Source organism: Myotis davidii, unplaced genomic scaffold, assembly GCF_000327345.1.
Source record: "Myotis davidii unplaced genomic scaffold, ASM32734v1 scaffold46, whole genome shotgun sequence".
NCBI lineage: Eukaryota > Metazoa > Chordata > Mammalia > Chiroptera > Vespertilionidae > Myotis > Myotis davidii.
Window position 1 is genome coordinate 4,435,355 of NW_006383006.1, and position 16,555 is coordinate 4,451,909.

Consider the following 16,555-nt stretch of genomic DNA (forward strand, 5'->3'; position numbering starts at 1 on the left):
CGGCCACTGGGGTGGCGGGCCGGGCGCGGCCCTGCATCCCGGCAGCGGCCCTGCATCCCAGCAGCGGCCCTGCATCCCCGGCAGCGGCCCTGCATCCCGGCAGCACGGCCCGGCACTCGGTGATCTCTCTTTGCGGACGCGGGTGATCCAGGAGCACGCGCGACCGCACAGCCCTACGGGGCGCTGTGGGGCCCCGCGGTGTACACGTGTCTTTGGTGATGTTTATTCTTAACTATTTTATTATTTTTGGTGCTATTGTAAGTAGAATTGTTTTCTTAATTTCATTTTCTGATCGTTATTTGCTAACATCTAAAAATACAAATTATATATATATATATATATATATATACCTGTTTCCAAATTTTGGGTATTAAAAGCATGATTATACTTACATTTTTGTCAAGTTTCTGAGCTTTCTCTAAGACTTGAGGAAGATTCATGGTCTCTTGCCTGCACACTCAGAACACCCTCCCACCATCTCCCCGACACCCAGAATTACATATATATGTATGTATATATATCTTTTACAGCCCAAAGTGTCTTACTAATGCAGTACTCTTAGTCCAGGCCTGTTCGCTCCAGTTTGATGGAGTCCCCACGCCCTGCTATGACATTTGTCTGACTGGCTCCTGGTGCATTTTCCTTAGTTCCCCTCGGGTTGTAACAGACTTTTATCGCCCACGGATTGTAAAAGACCTGTTACCAGTAAATACTGTTGCTAGGCTGATATCAACGAAGGATACATGGGAAGGGAATGGCAATAGGCACGAATGAGGGGGAATGAGCTGACATGAATCCAAGGAAAAAGTCTTGGATGCACAATGAATGAACCAGGGTTCCTTAAACAGGGCCCATCTTTATTGCTTTTAGGGGTGAATGAGAGGGAGCCCCCACACGGAAGCAGTGCTGGAAAGAGTTGCACTGGGGAGGCAGCTGGAGTGTCAAGATGCTGTCGAGACCAAAGCCAGGGGAGTCGGAGGTGGACCTGCTGCGATTCCAGAGTCAGTTTCTTGCAGCTGGTGCAGCCCCAGCAGTGCAGTTGGTGAAGAATGAACGTAGGAGAGGTGCCAGCGCCAACCTGGACCGGCCTCGGCTGCAGGATGAGCGGGATGTGGTGATGCTGGACAGTGAGTAGCCGAGTGTGTGAGGCTGAGGAGGAGAGGGTACAACATCAAGGTCTCCTTCCCCTTCCTGATGTGGCTGGGTTCTACCCGTTATTATTTCATGCACTGCATAGCCTCTGTGGCTGCCACCCCATTTTACAGAGGAAGAAACTGAAGCTCAAAGAGGTTCAAGATCTTGCCCAAGGTGACCCAGCGGGAGCCAGGGCTCCCCAGTAGCAGACTTTCTTTCTTTGGCTTTCCCCTAGCCTTCGGACTCTACCTGGGAAGGTATGAGTATCCTCATATCTGGCTTGTTTTTTTTTCTCAGATCTCCCAGATTTGCCCCCAGCTTTGGTTCCTGCTCCTCCGAAAAGAGCCAAGCCCAGCCCTGGCCATCCCCTGGCTGACCATGTGGACCCTGAAGAGAGGCTGAACAGGCACGATCAGCACATCACTGCTGTCTTGACTAAGATTATTGTGCGTCTTACCCTGACTGAGTGGGACAAGGCATCCTGGGGCACAAAGGGTGGGGGTGGTGAGGCTTATGAGTAAAGGGTGATTTAAAAAGATGGGGCTTTATTCTCCTGCAGTGACGTGGGGGTCTGGTTTGGGATCACTGTGTCCTAAAAAGCAAGGTGGGTTTATCACTTCATAGAGTGAGATTCTAGTTGTACAGAACTGGGGCTACTAGGATAGGCTCCAGCCTGGCGAAGTCTCCATATCATCACTCCTTTGTCCTCTGTTGCGCAGGAACGAGATACAAGTTCAGTGGCTGTGAATCTGCCTGTGCCCAGTGGTGTCGCATTCCCCCCTGTATTCCATCGCTCACAGGACAGACAGGTAAACGGGTAACCTTAGATGGTACTTATGGTACAGTCAAGTGAACTTCCTACTGCATCTTCTGCAGATTGGGAAACTTAATAATGATAAGCACCTCTGTTGTTAAAGTGGCACCATATTAAGTACTTTATTTAATCCTCATAATAACGATGTAATGTAAGTAACATTATCCCATTTTTTCAAAAGATAAATGAATTGTTCAACACCATATATCTAATAGATAGAAGAGTCGGAAATCCAACCCAAGTCTGTCAGACTTCAAGACCTGTACTCTTACAGTGCCCTGCTTTTTCTGAGGACTAGGGTTGTGACCGTTGGAAATCAAGCAATTTTCTTTTATCTCTTTGTTCCAGTGACTAGTATAAAGAGGTTGAGAAGAGAATGGGGTAAGGAATATCAGTCACCTGAGTTTTCTTTTTGCCCCATAGAGGAAGCCAGCAACATCTGGTAAGAGAAGCATCTTTGCCCAGGAAATTGCAGCAAGGAGAGGATCTGAAGCCAGCATCCCACCAGTTAGAGGAGTTGTATCTGCCCAGGACCGACCAGAGGGTGAGCTGGGGTTGAAGAGACATGAGCTTGGCTTTTTTGTGACGCAGGATAATAGAGTGATCTTTGGATATACATGTTCCCTGCTTCAAATATGAAATGCATTTGAGCCATTTAAAGAAGAAGCTGTCCTATATTATCATGTTGAGTATTGAATATGGGTGGCTTTGGTCCACATCTGGGACTTAGGTGCAGGGAGAGAGCAGGCCAAGGAAGAGGATAGAAATGGCAAAGACCATAAAATAAAGATAGAAGCCAAGATTCCTTTCATAATGCAAATTACTAGTGGAAGAGCTGGTGGCATGCCCTTGACATGCAGCCTGAACATCTAAGAGCATGGTCAGAAAGTACGATGTTTCTAAGGGAAATCCTCTTATATAAGTCCCAAGGGGAAGAATGAATAGGGGGTGGAGGTAGGGGTCTCTGCTCTGTGCCTAGGAAAGCTCTGGGGCCTCCATCTCTCTCCAGGCCTGATGGGATTGGAGAAGAGAGCCAGACAGCCCAATTGGTACGAGGCAATGAAACTGATCATACACTTCTTCCAGGGGCTGTGACCTGTGAGTCACTCACACCCAGGGAGCAAGATCACCAGCTTCCACGTGGCAGCCAGAACTTCCAGGGACCCCATCTGGTCACAGGAACGGGGCTCAGGGACCAGGAGGCTGAGCAGGAAGCCCAGACCATCCATGAAGAGAACATAGCAAGACTGCAAGCTATGACTCCTGAGGAGATCCTGCAGGAACAGCAGAGGCTGCTGGCTCAGCTTGGTATGGGTACCTGGCTTTCTTCCCGAGACTGGGCTGGGGAGGGACTGCTGCTCACTGAGGCAAGCTTACTGTGATTGCCAGGCATTATGCTGAGGACTTTCCATCGTTCTGTCCTCAAACTGTTCCTGTGAGGTGGGTGGTACCAATCTCACTTACTTATGGAAAAAACAAAAAGAAAAAAACATGAGGCTCAAAATTTTAAGAACTTGCCCCGGCCGGGTTGTTCAGTCGGTTAAAGTAACGTCCTTATGCACAAGGTCATGGTTTTAATCCCTGGTCAAAGTGCATACAAGAAGCAATCATTGAATGCATAAATGAGTGGAACAACAAATGGATGTTTCTCTCTCTCAAATTAATCAATAAAAAATTTTATAAACCAGTAAAAACAAATATTAAAAAAAATTTTTTCTTGATTTCAGAGAGGAAGGGAGAGGGAGAGAGAGGTTGAAACATCATAGATGAGCCCTAGCCGGTTTGGCTCAGTGGACAGAGCGTTGGCCTGTGGACTAAAGGGTCCCGGGTTCGATTTCGGTCAAGGGCACATGCTTGGGTGGTGGACTTGATCTCCAGTAGGGGGCGTGCTGGAGGCAGCTGATGACCCTTCAGTCCGTAGGCCAGTGCTCTATCCACTGAGTCAAACTGGCTAGGGCCAAAACAATTTTTAAGAAACTCTGCCCCAGATCACATAGCTGTTAAGGAACATGGATGAGATATAAACCCAGGTCCATGTGGTTTCACAGGCCCTGATCTTAACCACTCTGCTGTGTGTATTGTACTACCCTAGTGTAACAGGCACTGTATTATAGCTGTTCTCTAATATGGCTGCAGTACACTCTACTATATGATGCTCTACTATACTATTCCTCCCTCCTAGTTTTTGTGCACCAAGTCAGTCTTATTCCAAACTATATATCTAGCCTGGCCAGTGCTGCTCAGTTGTTGAGCATCGACCCATGAACCAGGAGGTCTCAGTTCAATTCCTAGTCAGGGCATATGCCCAGGTTGTAGACTCTATCCCTGATGTGGGGCGTGTAGGAGGCAGCTGATTGATGATTCTCTCTCATCATTGATGTTTCTTTTTTTAAAAATATATTCTTACTGATTTCAGAGAGGAAGGAAGAGAGAGAGAGAGAAACATCAATGATAAGAATCATTGATTGGCTGCTTCCTGCATGCCCCCTAAACCCCCACTGGGGATTGAGCCCACAACCTGGGCATGTGCCCTGACTAGAATCGAACCATGACCTCCTGGTTCATAGGTCGACACTCAACCACTGAGCCACACTGGCTGGGTTCATCATTGATGTTTTATCTCTCTCTTTCTCTGAAATCAATCAATCAATAAAACTATATCTAGCATCTATATAGAGCATAGCATATATTAGGTTTTTAGTGAATATTTGTGCATAAATAAATTAGCTACAAGTGTGCAGGCAGGTTCCAGTGATAGTTATGGGTCATTGAGGCCCCACCAGAGCCCAGGGGCCTCAGTCCAGGGCTGGGAAGTGGCTTGGTCTTGACACCTATAGGCAGTATTCAGGTTTCAGGTCTAGAGGAGGTTAGGGAAGGTCTGCCTTCATCCTCTCTTCCCTCCCCCTCTCCTCTAGATCCCAGCTTGGTTGCTTTCTTGAGGTCTCGCAGCCATACCCATGAGCAAGCGGAAGAAAAGGCCATCGAGGAGCAGAGGGCAGGAGGACCCTCTGTTGAGGTCTCTGGAGAGGAGCCCATTATGCCAACTTCTGCCAGTGAGCCTAGGCAGGAAGATGAGCCTGAGCCAGGAACCCCAGGTTTGGAGAAGGGGTGACATCTTTTGGGGAATAAAAGTAGAGGAAAGAATTCCTTCTGGCGTTTGATAAAAGAGAATCGTCTCCGTCCTTGAACATCTAACATGAATCTTCATTATTTCCTTGAAATCTGTCTTCATTTATTGACATGTATATTCTTTCTGCACATGCTTCCTGTTTTCCTGCCCTGTTACTTCTCCTCTTCCCCCTTCTGGTAAAAGGCAGCAGCGTGTGATGGCGGACTGGCCCCCTCCCCCAGCAGACCATCTCCCTGCCTTAGCTATAGCTGCCCTAGCTGTGGTTCCATCCATCCCAGTTTTCTGCCTCCGCTTTCAGCGTTGGGGGGAAGATGGCAGGGCCAGGGTGATGGGAGAAGAGTGATGCAGGTCTTATGAATATGCCAGACCTGAAGCAGAGAGGCCAGTGGGAGCACTCATTTCCCAGGAACTTGATTATTTCATTAGTGATTAACAAAAGAAGAAATTGAATTATGAGAGCCAGGACCTCCTGCCCCTGGATGAGCTCCAGGCCGGATGAGCAGGTTGGGTGCGGGTTGGGGTGAGGAAGGAAGGGGTTGTTGGTGTGTGTTTTTGTATCTTGCCTCCCTGAAGCAGGATAGCTCCCCCTACTCCTTGTCCCCACTTCTCTGCTCCTGTGACAGGTTGGTACTCGGCAGTGAAGAACTATGTTTTCCCTGATTTATGTGGTCCTTCCTTCTCTGCTCCCTCTCTCTTCTCTTCTTACCTCCTCCTCTTCCCTTTCCCCTCCCTAGGAATCCTTGGGGTCAGTTAGGGGCTAGAGCCCAGGGACTAGGTGTGTTCTGCCGTATTGGGGACAGGACATTTGCCCAGTTCCCAGGATGAAGACTGGGACCCCAGTGCCTCACTGAGCTGAGCCCCTTAGGGAACTGCTTCCATCTCCCCAGCTCTGGCACTGCCTGTGGCCCCCCATAAGGAATGGCTGCACATGGACACTGTTGAGCTGGACAAGCTCCACTGGACCCAGGACCTGCCCCCACTCCGGCGGCAGAAGACGCAGGAGGTGAGGGGCGCAGGCTGGCCTACAAGGGGTGGATTGGGGTGAGAGTGGAGCTGCGGCACTTGTACCCAGAACCCAAGCTCAGGCCCTTTTGTTCCCTTGAGCTTGAGAAACACCTCTTCTTGCTCACCTTCCTGGCACCATAGGCCAGAGGAGCCCATTTCTAATCAGAAGTAGAGCCAGGACCTAAGACCTAAGAGGCCTGGGGTTGAAGGTGAGGAGTGGGTGTGGGGAAGTTGCTGCCCCAGCCCAAGGACCTCTTTTCTCTTCCCATTAGAGGATGCAGGCCCGATTCAGTCTGCAAGGAGAACTACTGGCTCCAGATGTGGACCTGCCCACCCACCTGGGCCTGCACCACCATGGAGAGGAGGCAGAGGTGATCGTGGGGCCCAGGGAGGACTGTGCAGCTTTTGACAACCGTGGAAAAGGACCTCTGGTCAATGCCTTGGACCTGCTATTGCAGGTCATGGCCCATGGCATCCATTCAGGTTCTCAGCTCAGTCTTTCCCCTCGTTCCCTCACTTTCCGGTCAGTTGCCAGAACTTGCCAGTTCTCTCCCTTCCTCTTGGTGCTTCTTAGATAAGAGCCTTGCTCCCTCTTGTCTGCTCAGTCACCATGTCTTCCAACTCTCTCTGCCATGCCATGCCATTCCATCCCTCTTGAGGCTGCCACACTGATTCCTCTGGCCCAGCTCAGGCCTTAGAAAGTTTCCTGGCTCCTTAGCCCCATAAGGCAGCCCTTCCATAGTCTGTCCCTGCCCCCTGGCTCCCGCCGCACCATTCTGTTGCCCTCTCCCCACACACACCCTGTGCTTAAGCACCTCCAGGGCTCAGCTCCTGAGCCTGCTCTGGGAACGAATGCCTTTACCCTGTGTTCCCAGCCAGGCCATGGGAGCCCTGCGCACCCACCGAGAACACAGCACTTTCCAGTTTTCTCTTCTTTCTCTCTTGTTCTCTGGTTGCAAAGTAAATACTAATTATCTTCCTTCTAATCTGCTTTATGTCGTGGTTATTTGTATGCCTATCTTCCCTTCTTTACCAGTTTGAGGATCCATTGAGAGAGATATCGTGTATCTTTGTCTTCCCCGTGACTTCTAACTCAGTGCTTGGCATAGAAGGGTTCCTGTGTATTTGTTGGGGGGTGCTGCCCTGTATCTTGACTCTATGACTTCTTGTCCCTGCCCCAGAGAGCGGGGTACTCCCTGCAGGAGCTGTTTCACCTGACACGCAGCCAGGTGTCCCAGCAGAGAGCACTAGCACTGCATGTGCTGGCCCAGATCATCAGCAGGGTGAGTGGACTGCGGGCTTGGTCCTTCCTGCCCCCCACCTCACCTCTCAATCTTAAGACTTCCCACTTCCTGTGCTTTTCCCTCTGGCTCAGTAGTCCATACACCAGCTGTCTGGGTCAGACTGGGAACGATGGGAAAGTGAAGGGTTTAGGACAGGGATGGGGAATGTCTGGCCCTGCCCAGGTGTTAGGGGTGATTTAATTAAATGTTTGACCAAAGATAGCAGGCTAATTTTGTTGTTGTTGTTAATCCTCACCCTAGGATATTTTCCCATTGATTTTCAGAGAGAGTGGAAGAGAGGGGGAGAGTCACAGAGAGAGAAACATCGATGTGAGAGAGACACATCGATTGGTTGCCTCCAACATGTGCCCTGACACAGGCAGAGGTCAAGCCTTCAACTGAGGTCAAAGTACATGCCCTTGACCAGAATCGAACCTGCAACCCTTCAGTCTGCGGGCTGATGCTCTAACCACAGAGCCAAACCAGCTAGGGCAAGGGTAATTTTCAATTGGTAATTTTGTGTGGCCTGCGAATGATGTTATAAATACCCAAATGGCCCATGGCGGAAAAAGGTTTCCCACCCTAGTTAGGACAAAGACTCTGTAACTTCCCCCTGCAAGCTTTTCTCCTCCTTCTCCCAGGCCCAGGCTGGTGAGTTTGGGGACCAGCTCGTGGGCAGTGTCCTGCGCCTTCTTTTGGATGCTGGTTTCCTTTTCCTGCTACGCTTCTCCCTGGACGATAGAGTGGATGGGGTCATCGCAGCTGCTGCCCATGCTCTTCGAGCTCTGCTGGTGGCTCCTGGAGATGAGGTACAACAGGGATAAGAATGGGGCTTTGAGATATCAGGGTCCCTACTGTTCCTGTGGGCGTGCCCTCCTTGTGCTCCAGGCAGAGCAGAGGGTGGGATAGCAGCATCACCATCTTCTTTTAAAGGCCACAAAGCCTGGAGTCTTGCTCTTCTTCTTTTTTTTGCTTTGTTTTGTTTTGTTAGTCTCACCCAAGGATATTTTTCTCATTGAGTTCTAGAGAGAGTGGAAGGAAATGATGAGAGAGAGAGAAAGAGAGAGAGAAACATCAATGTGAGAGAGACATATCGATTGGTTGCCTCCTGCTCATGCCCCAACTAGGCAAGGATCAAACCCAGGTAAATCCCTTGATCAGGAATCTAACCCGCCACCCTTCAGTGCATGGGCCGATGCTCTATCCAGAGAGTCATACCGGCCAGGATGCCCTTCTCTTATTTGTGGATGGTGCCACTCTCTATTCCTGGGCCCATTTCCTGCTTGACTCCTTCTTCTTCCTACCCCATTCCCTTTCCTCTGGCAGGAACTCCTCGACAGCACCTTCTCCTGGTACCATGGAGCTATGGTGTTCCCGCTGATGCCCACACAGGAGGACAAGGACGATGAGGAAGAAGATGAAGAGCCCTCAGGAGAAAAAGCAAAAAGGAAGAGCCCTGAGGAAAGAAACCAGCCTCCATCTGACCTGGCCCGACATGATGTCATCAAGGTAAAGCTGCTGGGACAGCTGCATCTGTCCCGTGACCTCGAGGGCATGCACATGTCAGGCAAGAGGGGTCACCAAGGCCTGGGGCCCAGCTGCATTTGGCAGTGGATTTCTCTCTCATCCCCAGGGGCTTCTGGCCACCAATCTGCTGCCTCGGCTGCGCTATGTGCTGGAGGTGACCTGCCCAGGACCTTCCGTGGTCCTTGACATCCTGGCAGTGCTCATCCGCCTGGCCCGGCACTCCCTGGAGTCAGCCACAAGGGTGAGAAACGGAGACAGAATGGGAAAGGAGTCCAGCCGGGCCTAGTCTTGACCCTCAGCCTCCCTGCCTCCCTTTCCTCCTGTTCCCCACAGGTCCTGGAGTGTCCTCGGCTGATAGAGACCATAGTTCGAGAGTTCCTGCCCACCAGCTGGTCCCCTGTTGGGGTGGGGCCTACCCCCAGTTTACACCACGTACCCTGTGCAGCTGCTATGAAACTACTTCGTGTCTTAGCCTCAGCTGGTAGAAACATTGCTGCCCGGCTGGTAAGCAGGACGCGGGGCGGGGGTGGGGGTGGTCCTCAGGACAGTGCCGGGCTAAGGCTAAGCATGGCCACTGGACTCTGAGAGGCCTGCTCATGCCATATTTCTTTATCTTGATCCAATTGCTTAGAAATGCAACAAAAATCACCAGTCAGGAACCTAATCAGCTGGAGCCCAGTGTATCCTGTAGGCCTACTCTGTTCTCATGTGAAGGGAGGGCTCCCAGGCCAGAAGAGCCACACACAGATAACGCACACAACACCCCTAGCCATGCAGCCCTAGAGAAGGTGACCAGCATGTGCTTGCTAAAAAGGAGAGGAAGGGGGAAGGTGGGAGGGGGCAGATGCGACAGTGTCACCCTGGCCCGGAGCAATGGAACCAGAGGGGCCGGGAACAGGGCTACGTTGAGTCCATCTCCATAGTGAGAGGACCTGAGGTTACTTGAGACTCCCAGCTGATCCTGATCCCCAGGCTTCCTGTCCACCCTCAGCTGAGTAGTTTTGATCTCCGGAGCTGCCTGTGCCGCTTTATAGCTGAGGCTCCTCAGGAACTGGCCTTGCCCCCAGAGGAAGCTGAGATGCTGATCACGGAGTCCTTCCGCCTGTGGGCTGTAGCAGCCTCCTATGGCCAGGGCTGTGACCTTTACAGGTGAGGAGGACAAGAGGTAGGCTCCCTGGGAGACCTCTCCCATTCTGCACTCTTGCCTAACCTGACTCAACCTTGCCCAAGGTTTCAAGCTTGGAGGGAGGCTGAAAATGAGGAAGAGGGATTCTGGGAGTAATGACCAACCAGGGGAGAGGGGAGCAAATTCTGTGCTGTTGGGTAGATCAGATTTCCCCCTATTGGGAGAAAGCCTTGAAGGGCTGCCTCCTTCCATTCAGCCCCCACCTTCCCTTCCCTCTTTTTTTTTTAAAAATACATTTTATTGATTTTTTACAGAGAGGAAGGGAGAGAGATAGAGAGTTAGAAACATCAGTGATGACAGAGAAACATCGATCAGCTGCCCCCTGCACATCTCCTACTGGGGATGTGCCCGCAACCAAGGTACATGCCCTTGACCGGAATCGAACCCCTCTTGAAATCTCCCAGGATTACCCAGACCGGGGCCTCTCCCTTCTGGTCCTCCTTAACTGTACTGCAGAGCTCTGGGGCAGGCCTGCCTTGTATCTTACATCTCTCTCTCTCTTCTACACTGAGAGGCAGTCATTGTTCTCCCCAGGGAGCTATACCCAGTGCTGATTCAGGCCCTGCAGGTCATGCCTAAGGAGCTCAGCACTCACCTCCCGCAGCCCCTGTCCATGCAGCGGATAGCCTCATTGCTCACTGTCCTCACCCAGCTGACCTTGGCAGCCAGCAGCACTGCCCTGCAACCCAGCAGGTAGGTTACAGCCCTCAGCTGCCAGAAGAGACCTCCTGCCAGGAACTCTGGGACAGGCAGGAGAGTTCCTCCCCAGGGAAAGGGTGGCTAGAGCTTAGAGGGGTGTTCAGGCAGTCAGATCCTCACTGTGGCCCCTTTTGCCATTCCTGTCGTGACTCGGCTGAGGCTAGTCTGTCGGCCACCCCTTCCTTGATCACTTGGACACAGGTGTCTGGGCTCAAGCCTCTTGTGGAGCCATGTCTAAGACAGACCTTGAAGTTGCTGCCCAGACTTGAGATGTGGCATGCTCTGGGCCCAGTGCCCACTGCCTGCTTGCTCTTCCTAGATGCCTACTACCAGACCTGGAGCCAGCAGGTAAGTGCTGCCCGCCTGCCTCCCACCATGCCCTGGGTGCCTGCCTCAGTCTTAACACCCCCCCCACACACACACACCAATCCACTCCTGCTCCCCATTCCCACATCTTCCTACTCTACCTTTTCCTTCCTACCTTTCATTCTCTTTCCACCTCCATACTCAGTGGACTTCCAAAAGCCATGTCGGTGGGGGCCAGAGAACCGCTAGCAGCAGCTCAGCCTCCACGGAGCCTTTGTGCTCTCTCAGGACCCCTCTCAGCAGAGGCCAGAGCAACCCCAGGGTCTTCTCCCTCCACAAGAGTCAGAAGGCAGACACCTCCGAACACTGACTCTTTGGCTCTTGGAATTATGGACTCGGCCTGGGTACCCAGGGTCTAGGAAAATGGGTGTCCTGGGCTGTCAGCTCAGTGAGCCCCTTGGTCCTCCAGCCAGACTTGTGCCCAGGGGATTGGCTTCAGGACATGGAGCGCCTGTCGGAGGAGCTACTACTGCCCCTGCTGAGCCAGCCCACGTTGGGCAGCCTGTGGGATTCCCTTGGGTATGTACTGTGTGTGTAGTTGTGGGGGAGGCATTTGTTCTCCTTGTGGGATTCCGGGGTATACCTCCCTGGTCCATCTCAGGTGGAAGCCCTCAGCCTGAGGGAAACCTGGCTCCCTATCAGGCCTCAGTGGGGACGCAGGAAGGTGGGCACTGGTCTGCACTGGCCAGCCCTCTCAATTTCTCTATTCTGCCTCAGGCGCTGCTCTCCTCTCTGCAACCCACAGTCCTGTGCTCCGGTCCCTGAAGCTCTGCCCAGCCTCGTGTCACTGGGCTGCACGGGAGGTTGCCCCCCTTTCAGTCTGGCTGGCTCAGCCTCACCCTTCCCGGTCCTCACTTCCCTCCTCACTCTTTTCAACACCCTGGCCCGGATCCACAAGGGGCTATGTGGCCAGGTGAGCCCTGCGCACCTGGTTAGATTCCAGGCAGGGGGCCAAGATGCCAGGAGTCAGAAAGAAAGTGGGGAGGGCGCACCTTGGGAAAAGGAGGCCTCTTCTGCCAGCACCCATTTTTCTGAGTTTGGCTGGGGAGAAAGCGCCACCTGGGGACCCCCAGAAGAGATCAGAGTCACCTTCTAAATCTGAACAAGCTTGCGTTTCCTCAGCTGGCTGCTGTGTTGGCTGCCCCCGGACTCCAGAGGTACTTCCTCCAATGTGTGGTTCCTGCGGCTGCCCCGCTCCTCACACCCTTCTCTGTGTGGGCCCTGCGACACGAGTACCACCTGCAGTACCTGGCACTCGCCCTGGCTCAGAGAGCAGTAGGTACCCCCAATCCCCTACCCCGCTATCTACTCCCTCTGCCCCACATTGTCTGCATTCTTCTACTATGGAACCTGTGCTGCTCCTGGCAGGCAATGCAGTTTCTACTTTCCTCCAGACACGCCCTTCAGCATATATCCTCTTTGCTTATGTCCTCATCCTCACTTCTCTTTGCTTTGCCCCCTTCTCAACCCTTGAGCCCCCCACCATCTGTCCACAGGCAACATTCCAGCCAGTGCCGGCCACCAATGCTGCCCTCCATCATGGCATGGCCTTGGCTCTGCTGAGCCGGCTGCTGCCTGGAAGCGAGCACCTTGCCCATGAGCTACTGCTGAGCTTTGTATTCCGGCTGGAGTTCCTCCCGTAAGTCCAGAGTTGGTGGCATCAGCCCTTTGAGATGAGTACCGTGGTTACTGACAGAGCAGCCTTAAATTGGAAACAGGAGACCTGGGCTTAGTTCTCTTTCTTTCATGGATTACCCTTAACCTGTCTGAGCTTCCATTTTCTCATCAGTAAAATGAGGTTGGGGATAACCACATTAGAGAATTATGAGACTTCAGCGTGACTGTGTATAAATAAGTATACACATGTAATAGCCAACAGTTACGAGTGCTTACTTTGTGTCTGGTATTCCTTTAAGTATTTGACTATATTTTAAGCATTTTACCCATACCATGAGCTAGGTATTACTGTTTTTTTAAATTATTTTTCAATTACAGTTGACATACAATATTATATTCGATTCATGTGTGAAACATAGTGATTAGAAATTTACACACCTTACAAAGTGATCCCCCCAATAAGTAGATTAGCATTACTATTATCACCATTTTACTATGAGGAAACGGAGGTACAGAGAAGTTCTGTAAACTTGCACCTAGGCAGCCGGCCCTAGTGTCCATCCTCCAAACTGCCACACACACATGAAGGGGTGTCAGGGGAACTGGGAAGACCTAGGAACCTCTGGGAAGCCCTGGGAAGCTGGCATGGCCTTCAGGGTGCTGTGGTTCCAGCCGTTATTTTTAACTTTTGGGTTCTGTTACAGGGAAAGCGCATCAGGGGGTCCAGAGGCAGCCGACTTCTCGGACCAGCTATCCTTAGGGAACAGCAGGGACCCTGGCTGTGGGCGAGGGGCTCTGCTGGCTCAGGCCTGCCAGGACCTCCCCAGCATTCGCAGCTGCTACCTGACCCACTGCTCCCTGACCCGAGCCAGCCTGCTAGCTTCTCAGGCCTTGTACCGAGGGGAGCTACAGCAAGTCCCAGCTCTGCTGCTCCCCTTGCCTAAGGAGCCTCTGCTGCCCACTGACTGGCCTTTCCTGCCCTTGATCCACCTCTACCACCGGGCCTCCGACACCCCCTCGGGGCTCCCTCCTGCTGACACTGTGGGCACAGCCATGCGGGCCCTGCAGTGGGTGCTAGTCCTGGAGAGCTGGCGCCCCCAGGCCCTCTGGGCTGTGCCTCCTGGTGCCCGCCTGGCACGGCTCATGTGTGTGTTCCTGGTAGACAGTGAACTGTTCCGGGAGACCCCAATACAGCGTCTGGTGGCAGCCCTTCTGGCCCGGCTCTGCCAGCCTGAGGTCCTGCCAAACCTCAACCTGGATTGTCCACTTCCTGGCCTGACATCGTTCCCTGACCTCTATGCCAACTTCCTGGAGCATTTTGAGGCTGTGTCTTTTGGGGACCACCTCTTCGGGGCTCTGGTACTCCTTCCCCTGCAGCGTCGGTTCAGCGTCACCTTTCGCCTTGCCCTCTTTGGGGAGCACGTGGGAGCCTTGCGAGCTCTGGGCCTGCCTCTGACCCAGGTACTTTCTCAGCCCAGCAGAGCCTACCATGGGCATCCACACTGGGCTTTGGGAGCGACTGTGACAGTGGGAAGCTTTGGTGAGAATCCATGAAAAGGGTTTAATGTGGTATCTGGCGTATAGTAGATGTTTGTTCAAGACACAGCTTCTTACTCATGAGGTGCTATGATCTAGGTAAGAGATGTCCTAAATCCCAAGGTAGTTCTAAATTATTCAGATTTTAGGTGCTAAGTCAGGATTCAGAGAATGGAAAGTTGGCTTCCCATAAGGAGAAGGCTTTGTGAAAGAATTGGCAATTGACCTAGCATTGACCAGGAATTTACCTAGTGGAACAGCATGAGCAAAAGCTCAGAGGCAAAGAGTAATATGACAGGGCCTGGGACAAGGAAGGAGTCTAGAACAGATTTAAGTTTGGAAACCTGTTGGAAACAAAGCTAATAAAGTCTTAAGAGGGCCTCAAATATATCAGCGTAAGGAGTTAAATTTATAAACTGTAAAGAGCTTTTTTTTTAATTTGGTTTTTAAATTTTCATTATAACATTCTGATAAACTTAAAATAGAAATATTTTAGTATATAAATATATTTCACATATGTATATAAAATATGAATATATTTTACATAGAAAGAACATTACCTTTTTAAAAAAATAATTCTTTAATGTATATTTTTATTGATTTCAGAGAGGAAAGGAGAGGGAGAGAGCAATGGAAATGTCAGTGATGAGAGAATCATTGATTGGCTGCCTCCTGCACACCTCACACTGGGGATTGAGCCCACAACCTGGGCAGATGCCCTGACTGGGAATCGAACCGTGAGCCACACCAGCTGGGCACCTAAATGTTCTTAATGTGCATAATCCCACTGTTCAGTGGTAACTTTTGATTTTTATTTATCTTTTTCTAGTCTTCTTTATATGCATATATGTTTTTATAAAATTGGGATCACTGCATGTTTTCTTATGATTACATAATAAGCATTTCCACATCATTAAATATTCTAAGAAGCCCTAACTGGTTTGGCTCAGTGGATAGAGCGCCAGCCTGCGGACTGGAGGGTCCGAGGTTCGATTCCGGTCAATGGCATATACCTTGGTTGCAGGAACATCCCCAGTGGGAGGTGTGCAGGAGGCAGCTGATCGATGTTTCTCTCTCATCGATGTTTCTCACTCTCTATCTCTCTCCCTTCTTCTCTGTAAAAAATCAATAAAAAATATTTAAAAATAAAAATAAATAAATAAATATTCTAAGAAATCAACATTTGTTATTATATAATAATTCATTGTGTACCCCACTTTATTTTATCGGAACCCATTAAAGTTGTTTCTGATTTTTGCTATTTTAAGTAACTTTATGATAAACACTATGACAGCTTTCTCTCTCATAATTTCTGCACAGAATTAAGAATCATTTTATTTTTTTAAGAGAGGAAGGGAGAGAGAGAAACATCTGTTGGTTGCCTCCCACATGCACCTCAACTGGGAGTCACATCTGCAACTTGGATATGTGCTCTGACTGGAAATCAAACCCACCACCTTTTAGTGTATGGGACGTTGCTCCAACCCATCCACACTGGCCAAGGCAAGAATAATTTTTTAGAAAGAGAATTACTAGTCCAAGAGCATGGATTCTTGGAAGGTTTAATGAGAGCCCTGGCCAGTGTGGCTCGGTTGGTTGGGCATGGTCCTGTGCACAGAATGGTTGCCTTTTTGATTCCTGGTCAGGACACATGCCCAGGTGGCAGACTGGATCCCCAGTAGGGGGTGTGCAAGAGGCAGCTGATCAGTGATATGCTCTCACATTGATGTCTCTCTCCCTCTCCCTTCCTCTCTAAAAATCAATAAAAATAATGAATTTTAAAAAGTTTTAATGAGAGATATTTTTTTCAATCCTCACCAGTGGATATGTTTTTATTGATTTGAGAGTGAGAAAGGGAGAGAGAAAAACAGCGATTGGTTGCCTCACTAATCGAACCAGTATACAAGATGTCGCTCCAACTGAGTCACACCAGCCAGGACTGAAAGGTTTGGTAATATAATTGAGTGGTTGAACATGACATTTTGAAAATTTTTGGGTTTGTTTTTGTTTAAAATATATTTTTATTTATTTCAGAGAGAAAGGGAGAGATAGAAACATCAATGATGAGAGAATCATTGATTGGCTGTCTCTGGCATACCCCCTACTGGCGATTGAGCCCACAACCTGGGCCTGTGCCATGACTGGGAATCGAAATGGGACTTGATTCTTAGGTTGACACTCAACCACTGAGCCACACCAGCAGGCTGAAAGTTGTTTGGTTTTTTTAAATATACTTTTGTTGATCTCAGAGAGGAAGG

The 16,555-nt window shown here is 50.4% G+C and overlaps 1 protein-coding gene across 1 annotated transcript in view; it reads left to right on the plus strand.

The window, feature by feature from the left end:
• Window positions 1-9: 9 nt before the first annotated feature.
• The window catches only part of RPAP1 (RNA polymerase II associated protein 1), a 25,954-nt gene continuing 9,408 nt past the window's right edge, over window positions 10-16,555 (plus strand). Inside the window, exons 1-22 of the mRNA XM_006778069.2 lie at window positions 10-257; window positions 871-1,127; window positions 1,432-1,580; window positions 1,854-1,943; window positions 2,372-2,492; window positions 3,035-3,256; window positions 4,864-5,043; window positions 5,966-6,081; window positions 6,356-6,454; window positions 7,265-7,366; window positions 8,008-8,175; window positions 8,693-8,875; window positions 9,000-9,134; window positions 9,227-9,397; window positions 9,885-10,042; window positions 10,614-10,771; window positions 10,924-11,126; window positions 11,554-11,663; window positions 11,862-12,057; window positions 12,267-12,419; window positions 12,641-12,783; window positions 13,466-14,222. Of these exons, the coding sequence (XP_006778132.1) occupies window positions 947-1,127; window positions 1,432-1,580; window positions 1,854-1,943; window positions 2,372-2,492; window positions 3,035-3,256; window positions 4,864-5,043; window positions 5,966-6,081; window positions 6,356-6,454; window positions 7,265-7,366; window positions 8,008-8,175; window positions 8,693-8,875; window positions 9,000-9,134; window positions 9,227-9,397; window positions 9,885-10,042; window positions 10,614-10,771; window positions 10,924-11,126; window positions 11,554-11,663; window positions 11,862-12,057; window positions 12,267-12,419; window positions 12,641-12,783; window positions 13,466-14,222 (3,795 nt within the window). The 5' untranslated portion in view covers window positions 10-257; window positions 871-946. The remainder of the gene's footprint in view (window positions 258-870; window positions 1,128-1,431; window positions 1,581-1,853; window positions 1,944-2,371; window positions 2,493-3,034; window positions 3,257-4,863; window positions 5,044-5,965; window positions 6,082-6,355; window positions 6,455-7,264; window positions 7,367-8,007; window positions 8,176-8,692; window positions 8,876-8,999; window positions 9,135-9,226; window positions 9,398-9,884; window positions 10,043-10,613; window positions 10,772-10,923; window positions 11,127-11,553; window positions 11,664-11,861; window positions 12,058-12,266; window positions 12,420-12,640; window positions 12,784-13,465; window positions 14,223-16,555) is intronic.